This window comes from Merops nubicus, unplaced genomic scaffold (genome assembly GCF_000691845.1).
Source record: "Merops nubicus isolate BGI_N331 unplaced genomic scaffold, ASM69184v1 scaffold14594, whole genome shotgun sequence".
In the NCBI taxonomy this organism is placed as follows: Eukaryota; Metazoa; Chordata; class Aves; order Coraciiformes; family Meropidae; genus Merops; species Merops nubicus.
Window position 1 is genome coordinate 1 of NW_008605550.1, and position 23,058 is coordinate 23,058.

Below are 23,058 nucleotides of genomic sequence, written 5' to 3' on the forward strand. Positions count from 1 at the left end.
TTGTTGTTTAGCTGTTTCTGTTTGATTTTAGCTGGTCAGACTGCACTGGGATGAAAAATCAACCCAGTGTGGTCTCCCTGATTACAGGAATGTTATCCAGTTAGAAAAATGCAACCTTCCAAGTCCCAGACTTTGGAGGACAGTGGCAAAAAACAGCAGAGTGCAAATTAACCTATTCTGGCAGACCCTGTTGCACATCATACACCCAAAGACCCTTATTTCCAGCCTGTTCAGTGACATAAGCACCATCCTTCCTCAATGCAAAAATTGTCCTCCAAACTTTTGTCTTAGCCATGTAACAAGACTGACAAATCCAGAGAGAAATTTGGGCTTCAGCTATCTATAATTTTGCATTTCAGATTTAAATGAGTGTGAGAGCAGCCCCTGTAGCCAAGAGTGTGCCAACGTGTATGGCTCCTACCAGTGCTACTGCCGCCGTGGCTTTCAGCTCAGCGACATCGATGGGATTTCATGTGAAGGTAACCAGGAGCATCTTCCAGACAGAGCATGAGGGGACATCTCATACTCTCACCTTAACAACAAACCAGTCCGTGTACCTGTAGCTGCTTCATTTTAGCATTTTATTCTCTTTGGGATTTTTGTGAGAAACTATGAAGCTGTATTTAATGAAGGTCTCCCACCCATGTCCCAGCCCAGAAGTATCTGTGCTTGTGTGGTACCCACTGTGGTGTTTACACTGAATTGTAGCTTGAGGTAGTTCTGTAAATTACCAGAGATTTATTTTTCCCTGAGGAATTAACAGAATTTCTAGTCTTCTAGACTAGTCACTATACATAATATAATATAATTTTAAGTTGTGGTAATATTACTATAGTAACATATATATGTTACATATATAATCTGTATTACTAGATAGTATTTTATATATCCTCTATATGTGGTTGGTTCTGAAGTAATGTGCAGGTAGGTTCTCCTCAAACACAAGGAAGATGTGGGTGTGAACTCGTGGACAGGACCCTGAATTTGGACTTGGGTCTCCAGGACTTCAGTAAGACCTTGGTCAGAACACGTCATGTCAATGGTTTTGGGGTTTTTTTTTGTAAGAACAAGGATAAAATTATTCCTCTCCTTCCCTCCCTTCCTTGTAGTGCTTCATAGAAGTACTACAGAAGTAGTACAATACATGTCACTGTAAAGTGCTTGCTCTTATCCATATACTTTGATGGGCCTTTGTATTGCTTTTCATTTTTTACACACCTCTATTTATTCCTGACAACCTTTATTGACCAGAGCCACACCTATCTGATGATCTTTATTCATTGCTTAGCAATGAAATATGAATTATTTCAACAATAATTGTGTTTGAAGCTGGCGGCGGCAGCCCCACGTAGGTGCACTTGGATCAGTGTTTTGATCCCAGAGTAAATTAGTGGTGATTTCTTCCTGCAGATATTGATGAATGTGCTTTGCCTACTGGAGGGCATATCTGTTCCTTTCGGTGTATCAATATTCCTGGGAGCTTTCAGTGTACTTGTCCCTCCACTGGTTACAGGCTGGCACCCAATGCACGCAACTGCCAAGGTGAGTTCAGTTTCTGCAGGGACATCTAACTGTGGACTTCTGAAAAGTTCTAGCAAGTTTTGAGGTTTAATAAAATCCCTTTCCTATGACATTCTAGGTAAAGCAGTAAGCATCAGATTGAAATCTGAAGAAACCAGTGTTTTATAATAAACATACCAGAAATTTCCCTTACAAACTACAGAATGCAGTAAAGAATACTTTTTATAGCATTAAATCATTTTATTAAAAATTCTGAAGGTGAAAACTCCCTCTGTGAAAGGGTGTGGGTTAGTTTAGCCATTAAAAAGAACTATGCTGTAAACATTTCCCCCAATATTTAGGTCTTGTCCACTTAGTGGCACTGCTGCTCTTCCTTTTCCCATCCTTGCCTGTTTGGGTTAAGTTTCTTTGTTGTTCTCTGGCTGTCCCCTGCCAGTCCTGTAACAATTTAATTGCACCCCGTGTTCTGTAACACCTCCCATGATGTTTTCATCATCTGGCACATCTGAGCAGAGGAAAGGGGTGTGTTTAACCCACTCACCTTCTCCCATTTGGCAGATATCGACGAGTGTGTTGCAGAAAGCCACAACTGCTCCTTCAATGAGACCTGCTTTAACATCCAGGGGGGCTTTCGTTGCCTCTCTCTGGAGTGCCCAGAGAACTACCGCAAGTCAGGGGACACGTAAGTACTTTTTTTTTCAAGCTTGAACAGATTTTTGGGGACCTGGTGTCCTCTCTGTCATGTCACTGCTGACCGAAGGCGTAACAGGCTCTGGCAAACACATCTTTTTGTGGGTAGGCCTACCCTGTGTTTTGCACACACAGGTCTGGTCCCTTTCTCATGCTCCTGTTTCAGTTTAAGGAAAACATATTCCCTTAAAAAATGCCACGTGTCAGTGTTTGCATCAGCATGTTGTCTAGAGCCATCAGCAGATGTTCTCTGGCTGCCTTGTAGGCAACCTGTTAGGAGGGTTACATTCAGCTTCAGAATTCTGATTTTATTTCCTTTCACACATAGTTTTTTTTCCTTCATATTGCACTCCAGTGAAAGAGTTCTTTTTAGCTCCCTCTCTGAATCCTTGCCAGTGCTTTTGCAAAGAATTTCAGGAGTGCCTTGATTTTAGTGCCATTTCACCTCTTGGAAAAAAAGCTGGAAATCCCAGCAAGGGTGTTACCTTAGCTGCTGCTGCTCATATTTGTGTCTGAACCTAGCTCAGGGAATGTCTCTGCATTCTGGTGTTGGAAATGTGAGGCAGCTTTGGGAAGAGGGACAGCTGGCAGCTCATTCATACCCACCAAATGGTGCTAGTGGAGTGGAGAAGCTGTTGCAGAATTTTCAGCACTCATGGCTGATGATCTCTTCTCCTCCCACACTGTGGCTTCATGGCCACCCTGTCCTCCAGCAGTTCTTCCAAAGGCTGCTCTGTGGTCCCCTCCATGTGTCTCATACCCAGGTAAGTGTATGCTCCACCAGCAAGGGAGGAAAGCTGATAAAACCTCTATCATCAGCCTGCTATTGCTTCTTACAGTCAGTGTTCACATGCCCACCATATTTTAGATCAAATTGAGTACTCTGTGCTTCCTCTGGAAAGTGAAGCTAATACTCCTCTTCATCAGAGGGACTTTGTGGGAATTCTTTTCAGTTTAAACCTTAATCTGTGAAATGGCATCTAAGTGGCACAGCAGAGGCATTTGATCAGAATGCTGTAGAAGGAATCCATGGTACAAAAGGAGGTATTTATAAAGTGTGCTTGTGTTCTGAGAAGGGTCAGTAGTAATTAAATTTTAAACTCTATTTGTCACATCAATAAACAAGCAGTGCCTTGTGATTCAGGTGTTCCCTCTATTTGCAATAGCACAGGTTCATTTGTTTTCTAATTTAAAAAAAGCCCCACGTGGGCCACTAAGCAGAATTCTCAGATTTCTACTTTTATGGAGATACCTGAGTTGCAAAGTTCAGTTTATAAAACATGCATCGTACCCACACGTTCCACTTAATCTTCTTTCTTATTTATATCTTTATGCATGTGTTGAAATGAATAGCTATTTGAGGTGTAAGAGATCCTTTGGGGAAGCAGTAGACTGTCTGAATTGTTCCTCTGTGTCTGGGTTGTTGGGGCCCTGTGATGGCTTGCTCTGTCTAACTCAAACAGACTCCTAGGGAGAGATTCTTCTGATGTGCTAGGGCTATAATTAGCCTGTGAGTCAGACACAAATCCTGTAGCTGCTCAGTGAAGTTCTAATTATTTTAATTCCTCGAGTTACTGTCTTGTTGGATTTATTATTTTCCCTCTCAACAGCTAGAGACACAGTTAATAAATTTGTTGAAAATGTGAGTTCATTATCTTCACTGAAAGAAGTCCAGAAGTTCCATGAGGAGGTAGATGCTTTCATACTTAGCCAGGACACAAGCATCACACCAACATGCCAGAAGCAGAGTTTGTGTTGGGTTACCTTGTGCCCATTGATAAGACAGCTCTTTAGCATCCTTTTAACATCCAAACTAGTTGACATACTCTTGAATCATTTATTTCTGGCACATATAGCCCAACATGGTAGCTACCATGTCTTCATTAGTGTTTGCATCATCCTGACATTAAATCACTTTTTCAACCAAACTCCTGCCAGGATTTTAAAATCAAAATAGTTGGCTTCTCATAATATTTTATCTACTACAGATACCACTTTCCTCTCCTTTTTATTCAAACCACATTCTAGTTTCACCAACTTGGCACATGCTAAGGAAGCAATTCTTTTCCCATTCCCATCAAGTTGGCACCTCATGGGATTTTTTTACCCTATTCTCCAATATATTCATTGGAACAACTAGAATTTAAAAGGCCTCAGTGCTGCAAATCCAAGTTTGTTCATTCTTATTTTTCCTTAAAATCCTTATGTACAAGTAACAGTAATGCAGAAGCTTCCTTATCTTTAAAGCAGAGATTGTTGCATGGTGGCTGTTGTGGATGGTTGTAATCAGAGGAAGAAATCTCAGGATCATCCCATGCTACAGGCTGAAAGCTCAGGATGCTGTCTAGATACTCTGAGCTCCAGGAGAAAACAGCCTGTGTCACCTTCCTGAAAGACCAGCAAGGTGCCTGGCATGATCCAATCCTTAATGGTAACAATTTTATTGAAGGTTTTATCTCTTTTGATAATATTATGTAAGTTTTTTTTTCTTCCCCCCCATCCCCTTTATCTGCCTATAGGCTTGGTATTTTTCCAAGGATAATTAAGATCTACTCTTACTCACATAGGAGCTAACTTGCTGTACTGCATTGCCAAACACTTTTTGTTTCCAAATTGCATAACAAATTCTCTTGACATGACACTGAAGTCTAACATTTGTAATATTTAAGCCAAGAAATAGAGTAGAAAAGATAAAGAAGGGATTCTGGCAGCGTGTCAGAAATGTCTTGAGCCAGATTGGGAAATATTTTTATTCTCTAGACATGCCTGTGTGTTATTAAGGTCCTTTATCAAGAACCTCTTAAACGTCTGAAATGACAAACTTTGTGAAATTGCATTTAGCCTTTTATCAGAAACCTTAGGAAATGAGGACCCTGGTGGGTAATCTTAACCCACAATGTATCCCAAAACAGAGTCAGGTCTACCTGGAGTATTTCTGAGAATTAAATCCTTGAATGATAAGGATTTCATAGCCTCAGTGGCAGTCTGTCTTTGTGCTTGAGCATCTTCCTCAAAGTGATTTAATTCTTTCTGTCACTAGAGAGTTTTGGTTGGTTGTTTTTTTTGTAACAACAAACAGTTCTGATCTGGCAGAAGTTGAGCTTCTTGCATGCTCTTTAAAGCAATCTAAAATGTGTATTTTGTGCTTTACACACTGGCTGAGCCTGCTCCCACATATAAAGCCCAGTCTTCCCCAAAATGTCAGCTCCTATCTGTCCTGGCCCAGGTGCTGCCAGACTTGTTTGGTGCTTTCAAAGACCACCCAGGCTCCGTGGATAAGAAGCTGTTTCTAGCACAGGTGAGAGAAGAGCTGACTTGGTAAGAAGGAAAGGTGTACTCAGGAGGAGGGAGGGAAGGATCTGAAGGTCTGACTAGGTGAGGAGAATGCATTTGGGAGACACTTGAGATGTAAAACACTTCAGAGACAAGGGGGAAAGAGAGACTACAGGAGTCAGGAGCTTATGGTTAAGCATGATTGATGCCAGAGTTATGTGAAGATCATCAGAGCAAGGAATAATTTGGGATGGCTGTGCAAAGCTACTGGCCTGCTTAAGACAAAACCCACCTCCCCTACACAGCTGCTCTGTTAATAGAAAGGTAAAGATCCAAAATGTGGTGATAGAACCAGGCCTGTTGCTCATCTGGACTTCAAGGTGTGGTGCAACCTGCTGTAAAGAAATACACCCTAATGATAGCATGAGTAGGTGCCTTTGTAGTGGAGTATATTCTAGGAGGGCCATAAGATTGTTACAGCTCTGGAAATCCACAATTTCAAGTTTCAGAGACGTGTGGTGTAGTTTAGTAATAATACTTGGTTAGTCATTCAGTGTGTTGAGGTGGTTCCCCTGAATGAAGTAAATTGCAAAGCCATAAATCCTGCTAAAAAGTCCTTTTCAGTTGAAGGCATGAGGAATTGCACTCCATACACCACTCAAGTCCTTTGGGCACAATGGAATAGATTGCCTCTAGCACCTGAAAACCAGTCTCAGAAATTGGAGGGAAGGCAAAAAATATTTTCTCCTCATGTCTCTCTTAGGAAATGTTGTGTTCATTATTTAAAATAGAATCTCAATAGTCTTGGTAGTTTTATTTTCCTGTATGAGTAAACAGTGTTTGGTACCTGAAATTCAAACAATAAGTAATTCTTTGAAACCAGTGTTCCAGCCACATAAACCTGAGAGAACAGAGCAGGAAGTGAGCTAAAGTAAGCCAGAACAAATTCAGGAAGAAGCATTTTCTCCTCACTTCTCTCTTAGGAAATGTGTTCATTATTTAAAATAGAATCTCAATAGTCTTGGTAGTTTTGTTTTCCTGTATGAGTAAACAGTGTTTGGTACCTGAAATTCAAACAATAAGTAATTCTTTGAAACCAGTGTTCCAGCCACATAAATAAACCTGAGAGAACAGAGTAGGAAGTGAGCTAAAGTAAGCCAGAACAAATTCAGGAAGAAGCATTCAGCAGCATTATATGCTTCTTTTTCTAGCCCACACACCTAATTGCAGAGGTTTGCAAAGCTGCATTCAAAGCTGCCTCACTGCAAAGGGGTGCAAGTTTCACTTGGGCTCTGGGTTGGGTTTCTCTGGTGGCATCTTGGTGCCTCCTCAGCCCCCACAGTGACACGGTGTGGTTGGCAGGGCATGATGGCTGTGTGGCCACCTTGTCCATCCTGGGATGCCACAGAGCTGGAGCAGCTCCTGGAGCCTGGAGCTGCTTCCTCACTAGCAGCAGAGTGTTGGGTTCCCCCACCCTGCAGTGATCTGCCCACTGGAGGGAAGCATTTAAATAAGGTCTAGAGAATACACTTCTCATTGCTTGTTGTCTTTGTGGTGCCTGACCCCAGAATGAACTCAGGTTCTTGAAAGGAATAATATTTGCTATCTCTCCTTTGTGGTTATTTGATGGAATAATTAGTGCACATTAACTAAACCCATAGTGGTGTGTGCTGCGTGGTGTGCACCACCAAAGAATAAGATAAAAGATGAAGAATTTTGAATAATTCTAGCTCGTAGCTGCAGGCACATCTGTCTCTACAAATAACTTTCTGAATCAGCAAGATGGCCTTTTTCAAATCTAGGAAGCTGGAGCTTTGGTGGTTTTGTTCTCATAAAAAATTCTGGCTATTAGGATAAAATGTATTTTACGTTCAGAGAAAAATAAATGAGTATCTTTATGAGCATGTAAGTGCTCATGAGTATGTGCATGCTTCCAAAAAGATTTACATGAAGAAATCATTTCCAGCTAAGAAATTAATTGTCTTGACTTGCTTCATGATTTCAGCAAAACCAAGTAGCCTCATCATTTTGATAAAACCAAGTAATTCTCTTTAGTGGAGTTATTGATGACATTTCAGAAAAGAATGCAGAACTCCCCATACCTGAAAACATTCTAAGAGCACCCACACCTAATTAGCTGCCCATCCTGTGAAGACTTGTGCGTGCTCTTTAGACACGTGAATACAATTAAGAATGCATCTAAGTCTTCAAAGAATTGCTTTGTGCTTTCATTTACAAGCAGTATTAAAACACAGAGCACATGAACTGAAGAACTGAGGGTGATTTGAGCTGCTCTCTTTGAAAATGCTTGTTTTGCTTTTGTTTTGGGAAGTTCCTCGAGTTCAGGTCACTGTGAGCTTGCTTATGAGCCACAGCTCTGTTGATATTAGATACTCCTAACAGGAGCTCCATTTCATGTGTTCAAATAAAATAAATGAAATAGGCACTCAGGTTTCCTTGAGGTAGTAAGAAGGAAACCATGCTTTCATGCTGGAGCCTTCCATAAATAGTTCAGACTGCAGAACCTCAGCCTGTGGGCTGAAACTGGAGAGACTCTTGCACATGATTTGATTGATTCAGAGTTGTGCACGAGGCAAGTCTGCAGATAACCAAATTATCCCCAAATTTTGTGAAGTCAACATCCAGCTGAGGTTGCCATGCCTGCCTCTTCCACACACCTGTCTGAGAGGATGTTCAGATACTGACCTGAATGTGGTGATTTGGGCATATCTTTAATCTGAAATGGATAGAAACTTTCCTTGTATGCAATTGTTTAAACACTTCTCAAACCCACCAGGTATTGTGACATGCCATTAATGCTTCATTAATGTGCTGGGAAACTACAACATTCTTTATAAGCAATGACTTCAATGACTTCACCTTCCTGTGATATATTTTACTGGAGAATTTTCACTTTTCCTTGTAACAGAAAGGGATGAGATGGTTCCCTCTGTGCAGATCATGATTTCTAGTGCTGATGTTCATTGTTCACTTTCAGCTTGATCTCTTCCTAGTTCTTTGGATTTTTCACTGAAATAGTGACAAGGGAAGGAGATAGCAGAGGGCAACTTTCTCTCTCACCAGCATCATTCCTGTGACTCAAGGCTGCCCAAGAGTGGGCTGAATGTATAGGGCACATGCTGGAGACATCAGGCCAATGGATCTTGTACTTAGAATGACTCAGGTTGGGTCTTCTGGTAGCACAGAGAAATACTGTGCTGCATGAGGAGCAAGAAGTTTGTCTTCAAAGGAAATAAACCTTAACATGCAGGCAGTGTGGGAAATAAGTCTTACATTCCTCTGTGTGCATCAGGTGATGAACATACCTAGTGCAGTATCTTTGTGGTTTTCAGAATACTTTGCTCAGTCTTAAAATCTAGCCAGACATCCCAAGTAGGACACAGTCAACTCACTGACTGCTCAGGATCACTTGGTTTATTTGATATGTTAAATCAAGAGAAGAATAAGTCTTGGGGGCTGGGGTGGGAGGCAGTATTCTCCTTAGGAAGAGCTTAGCTGATCTAAATGGAAGTAAACTCTGAGGTGCCAGACTCAATCCATCCATGCAGGCAAAGAAAGGGCAACACTTCTGAAAGTGGCACCACTTCTCCAAAAGCACCAACCTCAGACAAGTCCATCCTTGTTTAATAAATGCCCATTGGCAATGTGACTTGAAGGGGCCAGGCTGAAGCGTGGATACGGTCTGTAGGTCAGGAGATCTTCTCCCACCCCCCCTGCCCTTGCTCTCCTGTCACGCTTGCTAAATGGACACTAATCTCCCTCTTTCTCTTGTCTTCTCACTTTTCTTGCAGTCGCTGTGAGCGCTTGCCTTGTAATGAGAATAAGGAGTGCCAGAGCCTGCCTCTGAGAATAACCTACTATCACCTCTCTTTTCCCACCAACATCCAAGTACCCACCGACATTTTCCGCATGGGCCCTTCCAATGCTGTCCCTGGGGATAAAATTCTGCTGTCCATCACCAGCGGGAACCAGGAGGGGTTTTTCACCACCAAAAAAGTCAACAACCACAGTGGCCTTGTGGTCATGCAGCGGGAAATCTCAGAGCCCAGAGACCTTCTTCTGACCATTCAAATGCAGCTTTCCCGCCGGGGAACTCTCAGCACGTTTATTGCCAAACTTTTTATCTTTGTCTCTGCACAGCTTTGAGCCCTAACTCACAGGCATCATTGGCTGCTTTTTCTTTTCTAAGAGTAACTCTTTTTTTTTTCCCAGTTTTAATAAAGTTTTAGTTCATCTGTTGCATGCTGCACTTGCATTTTATTTACCATCATCATGACTGTTCTCCATTTCCCCCTATCACTGAAACCCTCAATTTGGGGAGATCTTATGTGTGCCCTGCATCATGATAAAAAGCAAAAATTGGTGTCCAAGAGCTTATTACTTAATATACCAAAGATTAAAAACTAGGGATTTCTTCAAAAACTATTGATTTACTTCACAGAGTAGTGGGCTTGGTCTCATTTGGTGATGCAGAGCTGCCTATGTTCAGGTCTAAAGTTTTGAAACAAAACAGGTAGATCATTTGAGACATCTTTAGAGCATTTCATCACTTCAAGGGGAAACGCTGTGCATTTTCTGAAAATCAGTTAAAAGGGTGTGACTTGGGCCCCTAGGACCTCAGAGGTACCACAGTGGCTCTGGAAGTACAGAGCCAGGTTCTCAAGCTGCTCTAGTTATCATTGCTGTGTAAGCTCGTGCTGATTTCCACCAGGTACAGATCCCAGTTCTAGCTTTTAAGGATGGTACAAAAGAGAATCTTCTCTAAAGAACATTTATTTTAGAGATTTTTCATCTTCCTTTCTGCAGAATTTCCACTCAATTGAGAAACTAATGATGGGAAAACAAGAATCAACTTCCTAACAGCATTCAGCTAGGAGCAGAGAGCTCCTTGGTAGTTTACAAGCTGGATCCTGAGATGTGTCTACAGGAACATCTGGAAAAGAGACTTAATTGGCATCATAACATTTTTGTCTCTCCAGCTTCCACATCAAAGCTGATAAATTTTTAACTGTAAAGACTTTACCCACCACCAACACCAAATATAACCCAACTAAACCCTAGCAGCCTTGAAAAGTTAGTCAGGATTCCCATATTCAAATCTTTCTTCTTTACTTTCACAACTTTCTTGCCTTACTTCTGTACAGTCAAAAGCAATGTGGACAATACAACTGGAATTCCTTTGGAATTCTTTTGTTTAGTGAGCTGGAAAAGAATTAATTTCACCCTTCAGCCCTTGTATTGGCAAATATTAAAAGCTCAGTCCCAGAGGTGTGATCTGAAAGTGGATGTTCTTTCACACCACGCTGGGCTCGGGTGTCTTTGCTGCCCATGGGCAGAATAGTCAGTCCATAGATGAATGAGGAATAATCCATGTGAAAACACACAGTAAAAAATGCATCACTACATAAAATAGAGCACAGGCAAGGTCCAAGGTTAGAAGTTGGGAGCCTTCTAAACCCAGATCACAAGCCTCAGCCTCCTGAAGAGAAGGAATTGCTCTATTAGCTGTGAGCTGCAGGCTTTCCAGGCTGCTCATCAGCCAAGGACTAGACTGGGGCATGATTGCAGCACTCTGCCAGAGTATTACATGCTCCCTCAGGCAAAGTTCATCCCAGCTGGCTGACAGGAGTTCAAGTCTCACAAGGAATGCCAATGCTTAATAAGTCTGTTGACACATACTTATAAAGCTGCCAGAAGTTGCCAGTGGGGATAGAGTCCCAGCTTTGGGTATGGAAAGCACAAGCCTGTGCTGCTGGAGCTAATGGGGTTTCTTAGCACCACAGAAGATGCTTGTACATAAATGCCCTCTGGCTCCCAGTTCATTATGAGGCCATAATTAAGTAGGATACATATTCAAAAATAAACTTCATTTTTGCAAGGATTAATATATATTTGTTGGGGGAGAAAAGAAATGAGTGTGAGAACACCATATTCATTTCCTCCAGTGAGGAATTCAGGAGCACAGCTCAGCATCTCCTCTGTTGGATGCTTGGATGCTGCAGTGTAGCTAGAACTTTCCAGAACATGTGTGTAATTATGCAGCACCATTTATCTGCATGGTTCTTTCCAAACAAACCTGAAATCACAGTTGCTGGCCCAAAGAACTGACTAATTGAATCCAGCAGAGAATACGGAAAGAAATGGCTCCAAAGAAGAGAGAAAAGGTTATACTCAGGATTGTTTGTGAAATAAACAAAGCAACTGAGCTGTTTCTTAACTTTTTTCTCTTTTAAATGATAAAAGGCCTTGAGAAGGTGCCAGCTCCAAAGATGCAATTATTGAAGCAGGGGGAAACCTGAAGGAAAGAATTGAATAAAGAAACTTCTCAAGGAAAGAATTGAATAAAGAAACTTCTCAGTACTTAGGAAGAAACTTTTGTCAGTCACAGTCCCCACTATAGGAGGGCATGAACAACAAGATCAAATTAAATTTAATCTAATTAAAAGATCAAATGCAAAGATGATGTGTAAGGATAAAAGAAGTATTTTGAGATTAAAGCATGTCATTAATAGGAAATAAAACTATTTGAAATAGATCCTAATTGTCAAAGAATTTACTCCAGAAGGTGTCTACAAAGATGTGCCACCAAAGCAATGAGAGAACAAAGTGTTACCAAGAGGTAGAAAAAAAAAAGCTTCTGATGCTCCCATCAGAATGCTTCTTTTTCTACAATTTCTATTACCTATATATAGCTAGGAAAATTTAGGGTGCTGTATATTTGGTACCAGTACTTAGTAATAAAGACCTGTTTTAGAGAAAAACCTTTAACATGTTGTTGGAAGTAAACCCAGTGTGACTTAGCTGTTGTGATCTCAGCTCAGCAGGATTCTGGGGAAAGACACAGCATGAGTTAGGGTGACTGTATAGGTGTGAATGTCAACTAAAGTCTTCTATGCACAGTAAGGGCAAAAAAAAGGGGGTATACATAACAAAAATTATATACATTTTGCCCCAATTCTATTTATTACCTATTTTGACATATACATATTATACAGTGGAACTAGGTTGTAGCTTAGCTGATCCTTATTTCACAGATGTGGGGGGCAGCTAGCTAGAATTCCTTGCTTAATTTGGCAGCTGAGATTTAAAATAAAGGGATAGAATGTATTCTTGTAAGTCAGGCTATTATGTCCATATATCCAGAATTACTTTGTTCTAAAATGACCAGCAGGAGACATTTCAGCAGAAAACCCTGTGCTGTTACCTGTCAGCTGTCTAGGAAATGACAGAACTTTGTGCCCAGGTAACGGTGGGAAGTAAAAGGTGTCTCCTGCTCTGTATCTCCTGGCCAGTCTCAAAACCTGAATGGCAGAGTGAGAATGAGAAGCCAGACTCAGCTCATTGCCTCCCTGTGGACTCTGCCCCTTCACAGCTCTTGAAGCTGATGGTTTCCTTAGTGTTGATTCATGTTTTCTCTTTTATCTTTATTTTAGCTTCATACAATGTCAGCGTGTTTGGCTTTGTTTTCTTTGATGAGCAAATGTGGGCAGCATATAACAAGAAGTTACTGATGTATTTATTATTAATAGAGCCATAAAGTCCCTTTGAACATCTGAAGAAAGATGGCTTGGAGGTGTGGACTTGGGTAACACATTTTGAAAAGAGCAAGAATCATTTGTTTCTAGAGGTATCTTGACAAACTAAAGCTTCCATTTTTGTTTCCCTTTTACTCACTGAATTTTTCTTTTAGTCTTTTAATACACCCCCCTCTCTTCCCCCCCCCCCAACATTGCAGTCTTTTCTTTTTTCCACTTAGAAATATGAAGAAATGGGCAGGTCAAAGTTGAGATCATTTGTGGGGCTTAGTCACATTGTAAGTCCCAGCGTAGCCCTTTCATCTCTCATGAACACAGACTGGGCATTGTGTGAAGTTCTTGAACTGTAAGTGACTTTAAATTCACTCTAGTAGACAAGGGTGAGAAGAAGTCATTTAACTTTTAACAGACTTTCAAGGACGAATGAGCAGCTGGTTGAGATGGAACATGAAACGACCCTTACCATTTCCCCAAACTCAGAATTCAATCTTTGAGGTTTTAAATAGTGTGGTTAACTTTTTTTTCCCTCCCTCAGTTTTCATTCCTCTGTGTTTTCTCAGTTTAAATAAAAGGTTGTGTGTATAAAAAAAATAAAAAGACTTAAGAGAAGCTTTTCTGGCTCTTACTGAAGATGGTGATGGAGAGTTGGCCCTTCAGATATATCCTGCCAGATTTCCAGAATGGAAACAATTGTTTCTGCTTTATCCCCCTGATTGTCACAAAAAGGCTTGTGCAGATAAGTGTGGGTCCTCTGAAACTGGTGAGCCCAGGCCAGGGCACTGCAGCTGAGGACCTGGGCTTAGCAGTTTGGTCCTTGGAAAGAGACTTTACGTGGATGGCATCTTACACACTACACTCCTCCTGGCTTGAAGAACTGTGTTTGAGGGGGTTTTGCCTGCTGCTCTCAGCCAAGCCACACTTCTCAGTGGTCCAGCACTTCTGATGATCTGCACTTGTCTTAAAGTTTTCTGAGGTGAAGAATAAACACATATTTTTATACGTGAGTTTTTAGCTCCCCAGTTTGCAAAACACAAAGTAATTTTGAGGATATTCTCTCTCTGTTGTTTCTCTCAGTGTCAGACTTGAGAAGACAGATACCATCCGTTGCATTAAGTCCTGTCGACCAAATGATGTCAACTGTGTGTTGGATCCAGTCCACACGATTTCCCACACTGTCATTTCCCTGCCCACCTTCAGAGAATTTACAAGACCTGAAGGTAAGTGGTTGGTTCCTTGTTCCATTAGACTACAACATATAAAACTCCCCCTGGAAATCCTTGCCCTAAGCCAGACTAGCTACCGGGGCAGTAAAACGTTTGCACGGTTCCAAATTACAGTGTACTAGTCCTTTAATTAAAACCTTTGCTATCCAGGAGATTTAATTTTATGGGGCAAAGAAAGTCATTCTGAGCTCTAACTCATCCAGCTTCCCAGTCTAAGGAAATCTTGAGTCTGAATTCATTTTTACTGCCTTTACTCACATAATAGCCCTGTGCCCCGTGATATTTTTTCTCTCCCCTTTTTGGCAGATTTTGCCATAGGAAGGAGGTGTTAATTATATTTCTCTTATCTGTTTATGGTCTGGTGTTCACTGTTGACAGCTTGTTCAAAGGATATAGCCTTTATCTACATGCAAACATTAATCCCAAAATACCTTATATTGAATATAAGATCAAGTACTGTGATTTATATTGACTATAAGATCGAGTACTGTGATTTGCCTGGTTTTGACCTATGAAAAAAAAGAAGTGTTGTTTTTAAAATATGGAATAAAGGGAAATTTCTCCAAGAGCTAATTTTTGCTCCTTGGAATTTGTATTCATTTTCCAGCAGCTTCACTGGGGATTGGTTGCCTACAGATCCATATGTGGGCTGACTGCCTTCAGCCCTGCTTCTCTGGAGGATGAGCCACTCAGCAACTTGCTCTGAGGCACAGACACAGGGAGAGCAGAAGGGGGTGGAGGAAAGATTGTTAAGGCTTTTAAAGATCTTAAATCCCTGTTTCTGATGCACCCAGAATCTCAGCCTTGCAATCTCAGAAAATCATCCTAAATGAAGGCCAAAGCTCATATCTCATAGACCTCAATGCCTCATAGCCACTTCTGCTCCCAAACACGTGTGCTGGCAGCAGGGTGAAGGATTTGGCCCAGGGTGCTTCCCAAACCATCCCCTCATTAGCCCATCCTCATGATTTCATAAAAGGAGTTGAGACCCAGGGATCTGAGAGTACCACTGAAGACAAGATGTTCCTAAACTGTAATTCAGTGCATGGCCTTGGGTGAATTCTTACAGCCCCGTGGTTTAGTTGCATCATCTGTAGAGTAAGAATAATAATGAGACTAATAATGCTTACAAGAGGCTTGAAGAATAGTCTCCCTTTATTTTTTTTTAAATCTAAACCCCTCTACATTACTCAAAAGGACCCTGTAATTTCCACTGGCAATCCCTGGTGCAGCTGCCTATGGGAATCAGAGTTCAGGGGTTTATGGGTTGGGTCCTCCTACACTGCCCATCCTCAGTGTTGTCCTCATGCTGACTGCTTTCTAAGAGTGGTCTTTCTGGGCTGTTAACTGTTTTGGCTCCTGGGCTTCTTGGATGATGCAGGAGGAGAAAATCAATCTATCCAAATCCTTCCTTCCTCCACATCTTCATTTCCACCAGCTTTGAGGACAAGTCGTTTTGCACCAAATTCTGTCAGGTTCTTCAGTAATGTTCTCAACTCCTTCTCAATACATTCTACAATGCTCTTTATTTACAGAGATTATTTTTCTTCGTGCCATCACACCTACATATCCAGCCAACCAGGCAGATATCATATTTGACATAACAGAAGGAAATTTAAGGGATTCCTTTGATATCATCAAGCGTTACATGGATGGCATGACAGTGGGTGAGTAGGGTGCTTTCAGTTGGCTTTCTTCTGTCAGTAATATCACAGAACAAGCTCAAAGAAGTGAAGTAATTCATTCCCACCTTGATTTTCAAACCTTTATTGATTTAATATTCTCCAGTCCAAAAATGTGTCATTTGAATTAATATCGTAGATAATTTTTTGTTCAAAATACCAGGGGCCTAAATTTTATTTTGAGAAGTATTTTCATTTTTTTTCAGAGTTGGCTCTAATTACAAATGCAAATGGCTTAGCTTTAAAATGATGAGGTTTGCCCATTAGAATAAAACCAAAGATAAAATATGTAGCATGTCAGCAAAGAGACCATAAATTTAATTCACTGTTATTTCTTGTTTCAACAGCATTGCCCAAATTTTTGCATAATAATCAAATTTTCAAAAAGGACTGAATTACTGAAACTGTTACCTGATTTAATATTTCATGTCAGGCTGGTTCAGTTTTAAATAGTTATCTCCACTGAGGGATTTGTCAAATGCTGTGGTTTAGAAGAGATTTCATAATGAAACATAGATGTTTGATTTATAGGCTCACCTTGGCAGGGAGGAGCCATGGGAGGAATGATATCTGTGTATAGGCTAAACCTCCATCTCCTCATATAGCAGGGAGGGTCATATTTGCTGGGAGGTTTCTTCCAGAGCAAGATGTTTCTGGGGGGATATGATGCATTATGTATCCAGTATGGAGTGTGAATAATATAGTATATATACATTCATGTCTCCAGATATATCTGTTTCCAGTGTTTAGTGTAGCTTGGCTCTCCCTTGGGACCCAGCATACCCAGGATAATTCCATGAAGGTTGCAGAGCAGCTCCCAGCTGATGTGCTGCTCTGCCCAGTGTGATTGCTAGCACAGTGGCAGGGGAATATGCTGTGATTCTCATGCTTGGACAATGAATATGCCAGGCATTAAAAAGTAGTATTTGATTGCTTTTTATTAATGTTTAGCTATGAAGATGAAGAGTTCTAGTTCCCTGAGAGCATTTGTGTTTCAGTAGGGGGATGTGTAAGTTCTGCTCAGGTTTATATGCTGCTGGGTGTGTCTGGATAAAAAGAAAAATTGCTGCTGTGCTTCTTCCCTCTGGATGGTTTGTGAAAAAGTCAAATTTAGCATGATCTGAAGGTGGCACTGTTGCATTTCAGAAGCTTGCCAGCCCGGCCTTAGCTGCACAAAGGTTTTATGAACTGCAGATAAAAATCATAAGTCATTAGGTTTATATTTCTTTCTTTATCAAACAGAAGTATACATGTGAATGCTGAGAAAGAGGGAGAGTCTGTTAATGCAGGATGATAAGATTACAAGCTCCAAGTATTGAGTTGATTCTTTAGAGCCAGGGTATAAATGTTATCAGATCCCACGGCGGTTACAGGAGTTTGCTTTTCGTGCTGTGTGCTCCTTTCTGTCTGAAATAAGAAAGAAGGATGTGTTTAGAAATTTAACTGGCCGAGGTATTTGCCTGAGGGAAGCGTTTCCATTTTGAAGAATAGGACTGCATGTCAGTGGTGATTTACTTCATAAACTGGATATCTGCCTCACAACGTTAGGAGAGAGAGGATATTCTTATGCAGCAGCTCGAGAGGATGGGATACATGCCTAAGTACAACCCCAGCTCTGCAAATTAGGCAACTCTTTCTTCACCTCAGTTCCCCCATGTGCAACATGGAGATGATAAAACATGCCTACTACTGTCTTAATTAATTCTTGTGTGTTGGAGTCTTAATTAATTCCTCTATGGAAAAGCGCTTTGAGATTAATGGATGGAAGCTGCAAAGTGAATCGCCTGCAGCAGAATTGGAAAAGGAGAAACAAAACAAAGCCCCAGCTGATCCTACCTAAAGGCACAGAGGTTCAGGACAGCGTGTTGGATGTGTGGGATTAGGATTGCAAATAATACTGCCAGCAGCAGTTCTGCTGCTCTCACCATAATATAATTTTTTCTTGTTATTAATAATCAGAATGTTAGGTGTTCCCATAAAAGCACTTGGAGGTCTTCAAGACAAATAAATAAGGGATGTAACCCAGGGACTCTAGCAGAGCAGATGCCCAACTAGCCCAGTAACCAGTGTCCAACATACCAGTAGCAGACATACAGGAATCTTTCTCCAAATATAATGTTCCAGCTTGGTGCAGTCACCAGTTTATAAGCTTCTGAGTCTGCTCTTCACGCTCTTGAGGCTGCATAGTGTATTATTTAATCTGTTTTTGCTGCCTATATTTCAGAGGAAAGAATACATTTACTCTGAGAATAAATCATAGATGCATGGAGGAATAGCAAGCACGTTTCATTCTGTTGTCATATTTCAGGAAAAATGACCAATATCAAAGCTGTTTTATCTGCTGTCAGAAATTAGATCACCAGATAGCTTTTCTCTATAAAATAAATTTTCTTTACAAGAGAAAAGACAGAAAACCTCTACAGGAGGTTTTGGGTTCTTTTTCAGACAAAAGATATGGACTTGGAGAGAGATGAAGAGATGAAGTGGAGAAGAGTATATGGACAAAAGCAGGAAAATAGTTACTAGTGGTACTGAAAGAGTTGAGTGTAATAAACCTTGACTTGATGTCAGAGCAGAAGAAACAAATGAAGGGATTCAAAGAGAGAAAACTCAAATCAAAGAAGGGATTCAGAGAAAAGAGCACTGGGAAAAGAGGGGGAGAAAGGGCAGATGAGTGAAGATGCTCTTGCAGGAATTCCTTCATCAGTGAAACAGTTTTTTGCTAGGTTATCCCAAATAAAAAGAGATGATGCCTTAAGAAGGACCTGCATCTAAATTGTGTGTGTTTGAATGGAAAGGAACAAGATGCTTTCGAAAGTGCAAACAAACAAACAAACAAAAAGTTAAAAGGTACAGGTTTATTTTGTTTAAAGGTTTAGAGATTGGGAGGAGCTGTTAGAGATGGACGTAGAGAAGAAAAGAGAAAACTTGGGGACATGGTTTAATGCTCCTGATGGTTGGATTGGATGATTGCAAAGGTCTTTTCCATCCCTAATGAAGAACTGTGAAAAGTTGCCTCCAGTATTTCTACCCTATTGTATTAAAAAGGGATGTGAAACCCTGTCCTTGCCTGGTTCAAGAAGTGCTGTAGACTCTCTGTTCCCTGGTGGCACTGAATCCAAAAGCTGCTATTAACAACCACATCACTCACTAGCAGAGGGGGGAGAAAAACAGCAGTGCAGACTTCACCATTTTTGGGGGCTTTTTTTGGTGTTTTTTTCTAAGCTTTTACAGACTTTTCACTGCATTCCTCTTTTAACCAGCTGTCAGTGAAAAATGAAGAATGCATTTTCAACCTGTACAAAAATGTCCTATCAATGCCTAAGGTATTATCAGATACTATAAACCCTTTTGCCCCTCAGCTATGCATTCATTTCCTTAGGTGACTGTAATACCACCTTGTAGTCTGGTAAACTGCAGGAAGATTTTCAAATTTCAGAATACAGTTCAAAAGTAGTTCTGAAAGGCTGAAATCTTCCATATTCCATTTCATATCTAATAATACTTAAGCATTTATTCTTGCCTGTTAAGGAGAATGATATTATTCTTAGCAAAGACATCCAGAGCCAATACAAAATTTCACTTGTACCTTTAGAGCTTTTTGTGGGTGTTGTGCTGGTGTGTGAATACAGTTGGGGTGTGAATACAGTTGTTATATCTACAGTTGCTTATAATTTTCCAGATACATAGTACTGCTCTCCATTGCTATTTGCAAGGATTTCACTGGTGCTGTCCTGACTTTCCAGCCTCTTTCACATGTGTGACAGTTCATGTTACCTTTGAATCATTCCAGAAAGTGTCTCAACTACTGATTCTAGAACCTGGGATGTATTAGTGGTCTAATTTCTGCTGGTATCATGATTGTTTAGTATGTTCCAGAGCCTGAGGAGAGACTTAAAAAATTATTAGGAGGTAAACAAAACCAGATACCACAAGTTTGCTTGTGGGATCCCATCTTGGTTGGGGACAGGAGAAGGAGACTGGAGGTTTATCTGAGTTTTGGGAAAACCTGTCCTTAGCACAGGGGTATTAGTTCTGTGTCTCATGAATAGTTTGGCCATTCTCAGCGTGGCAGAGTCTTTTCACAGTCCACCACACAAATGTTTCTACAATCTGACATTAAATTCCAAGCCACTGGAGTGCAAAAGATTTGGTTCTGAAGTCTGTCCCTGGACCCACTCTGCAGCGCTGGGCAAGTACCTTCACATTTCTCTGTTTCTGCCTCATCCTCTCTTGTTCTAGACTCTTTATCTTTGGGCCAGATGCTGGCTGGCTCTTGCTGTGCATTTGTGAGGGTGCTTAGCATAATGAGATCCCCGGACTGATTTGGGCTTCCCGGCAGGGCTGGGATGCTGGAAGAAGCAGTTCACCTCCAGCTGGAGGGATGGAGGTTAGGTGGAGGCAGTGCCAGGGCATCCAGGAGAGCTCCCCTGCTCCCAGGGGTGAGGATTTCAGCACTTAGCCACCATCTCCCCTCGTGGATACACTGACTAGAAAGCAAGCAACAATAGCCACCTTTTGTCATGACTACAATGGCATTAGCATGAAATGACAATGGTGTCTGGCACCACAAAACCAGTGCTGCCCAGTCATCCACAGCCAGCACACAGAGCAGGGACATAATTCAGCAGGTTTGTCCACACCCTCTTGCAGCCTTACATTAAAACAGACACAGTCCCTTTCAGTATCTTTGTCCTGGTTCCATCTAGGCTTGCCCCTTTCACCAGAGGAGCCCCTCAGCAAGGAATATTTAGTGAGTGTTTCTCCCTGCCAGGTTGCCCTGTTGAAATTAGTAGCTACACATTTGAGATGGGGTTGCCCAGAAGCCATTTGGTAAACAGAATCCTGGATTTATTGCCTGAACCTGCCCTTTTGGGATGCTGATGACTGTGCTATTCAGTAGGCAAATCTCTCAGCACCCTCCCTCCCCTCCAGAAAAAACGTCAGGCTGGAGAGCTCTTCTGGAGGCAAACAAGCAGCTCCAGCAGGAGCTGAATATTCATTTCATATCTGAGAAATGCTGAAGGTGCTTTCCTGGTGAGAATGAGCCTCGTGCTTGAGTGTAACAACCAAATTTCACTTTTGCAAGCATCTAGTTAATCAAACACTCCTCCCTGATCAGTGTTCCTCTCACCCCCTGGGTAGGAAGATGGAGCATGTTAAAAAACATTCACACAGGCCACCTTTGGCTACAGTTCCATAAAGACCAATAAATCACACTGCAACTCTGACCAAATTTTGTGAGCTGTGGTGGGAAGTGTAAAACCTGCCCACTTGGGAAAGAAGTGGACTGAGCCAGGGAACAGCTAAGGGCACTGCCAATTCAGGTTCCATTTTAGTAGCAATTTTAAAACAGTGGGCTAAGATATTACATAAATGAGCAAATAAAGCCAGATTTGGAATCCAGTATGCTGGGAAAAATACTATAGCAATTCTTCTGAGAAACATTTGTGTGAATTCAGCCTTCTGAGGTGCTTTGCCCTGGTTTAGAGGAGTCAGAGAACTGCTTTTCTGAGGATCTCCAAGTGTAAAACACGTGTGTGACCAATTCAGCTGCTTCTGCTGCTGTTCCTAAGTTTGTGTGTTGATAACATTCCTCCAGTAGCACCTACACCCCCTATAAAAGTGGAGCTGGGAGATAAGAGACTCCAGGGATATTGTAAATCTTTCCCTGTATGATGCACAGATGCATGGCTCACTTAAAACCCCACCCTAACTTTTATTTTTAAAGGGGTCAAATGTGATGAAGCGACCCCTTATTTCAGCCTTATTTTGAGAATTTGGGCAGGGATTAACACACAGTAAGATTCAGAAAGCTTCCCTCTTCAGAAGTTCTGCTCACAATACCAGCAGAGCTGTCGCCTCTAGGTGATGACTGAGCAGCTCTAGAAGGGCTTTCATGTCAAATCCTCAGGATTAGGTACTTTTTCTTCCATGGTAAATCAAATCACAGAGCCAGGTTGTGCTGGGTGCCATCAGGGGGCTCTTTGCCAAGAGATGCTTAGGGTTACAATAATTAATTGCCCAGGTATCATGGATATGGTGCTGTATCAAAGCATGGCTGGAAAGGGAATGATGTGGCTGTGGGACAGGATAAACTGAGCCACTCTGACTCAGTGGCAGGACTGCAGGTAGGGGATGATGTACCCTGATGGACACTGAACACCCTGTAAATGAAATAGTGAGAATACAAAATCAGGAGGCTGATCCATGTGATTTTGCATTGTTTTGGGCCTTCAGCTTTGAAGTTTTTCCACCTGTTCTTGTACTATGTAAAATTCTTCCACTACATGTCACATTCTCAAAAGGTGGAATGGGAAGGATTAAAAAATAGAGGGTGGAAACTATCTTTTAATGAGGCTGCTTCAAGTACAGTTATTGCATTTTAGGCACGAGTGATTTCACAGCATTGTCAACATGAAAAACCATTGCAAGGGTTGGCTGGAAGGCAAACCAGAGATCTAAGAGCACTTCAGGTTTGCCAAACCAAGATAAGAGCACATCCCTCTGAAGTTATTTGGTATCCTTAATAAAGATCATAGTATTTGTAAACTAGCCAAACCTCAGTAAAATCAAAGGTTATTTTTAATTGTTTCATAATACCAAGGCTCCATATGATCCAACATGACAGATAATAGCTTTGAAAATATTTACCATTTGTCTCTGGCCAAAAAAATGTATAAATACCATGAGGCCTCTTTATTGTCTCTTTAATTGATGCATTTCAGCAATCAAAACTTTCTAGAGAAGTCCAAGTGTTAATGAAACCAAATTTCATGGTCTGGTTGAAGTATAGGACTTATAATAAATTGAATCCCTAATTTCTGATCAGTCAAATAAAGGCAGAAAAGAGCCTTTTTCATGCTGAAATGTAGTTCCTCTTTTCTTTTTTCTTTTCTTTAGAGGTGAAACAAAAGGCAAAAAGAGAAGCAGATTCAGTTTTAACTAAACTTAAACTAAGACTTGTGCCCTAGCTGGAAACTTCAAAGGCTGTGAGTACCTGGAGAGCTTTAGACACAATTGTTTGGCCAGTGTTTAAAGGAGAGCTTTGTCTTGAAGTGGTTTATAACTGATTACTGTGGCCAATAGATACTCTAAGCACAGGAGAGATCT

General features: G+C 41.2%; 1 protein-coding gene across 1 annotated transcript in view; it reads left to right on the plus strand.

Annotated features, from left to right (window-relative positions):
- Positions 1-359: 359 nt before the first annotated feature.
- The window catches only part of LOC103772050 (fibulin-1), a gene marked incomplete at its 5' end in the record, with an annotated part of 33,188 nt that continues 10,489 nt past the window's right edge, over positions 360-23,058 (plus strand). Inside the window, 5 exons of the mRNA XM_008939369.1 lie at positions 360-479; positions 1,411-1,542; positions 2,080-2,203; positions 14,115-14,257; positions 15,799-15,930. Of these exons, the coding sequence (XP_008937617.1) occupies positions 360-479; positions 1,411-1,542; positions 2,080-2,203; positions 14,115-14,257; positions 15,799-15,930 (651 nt within the window). The remainder of the gene's footprint in view (positions 480-1,410; positions 1,543-2,079; positions 2,204-14,114; positions 14,258-15,798; positions 15,931-23,058) is intronic.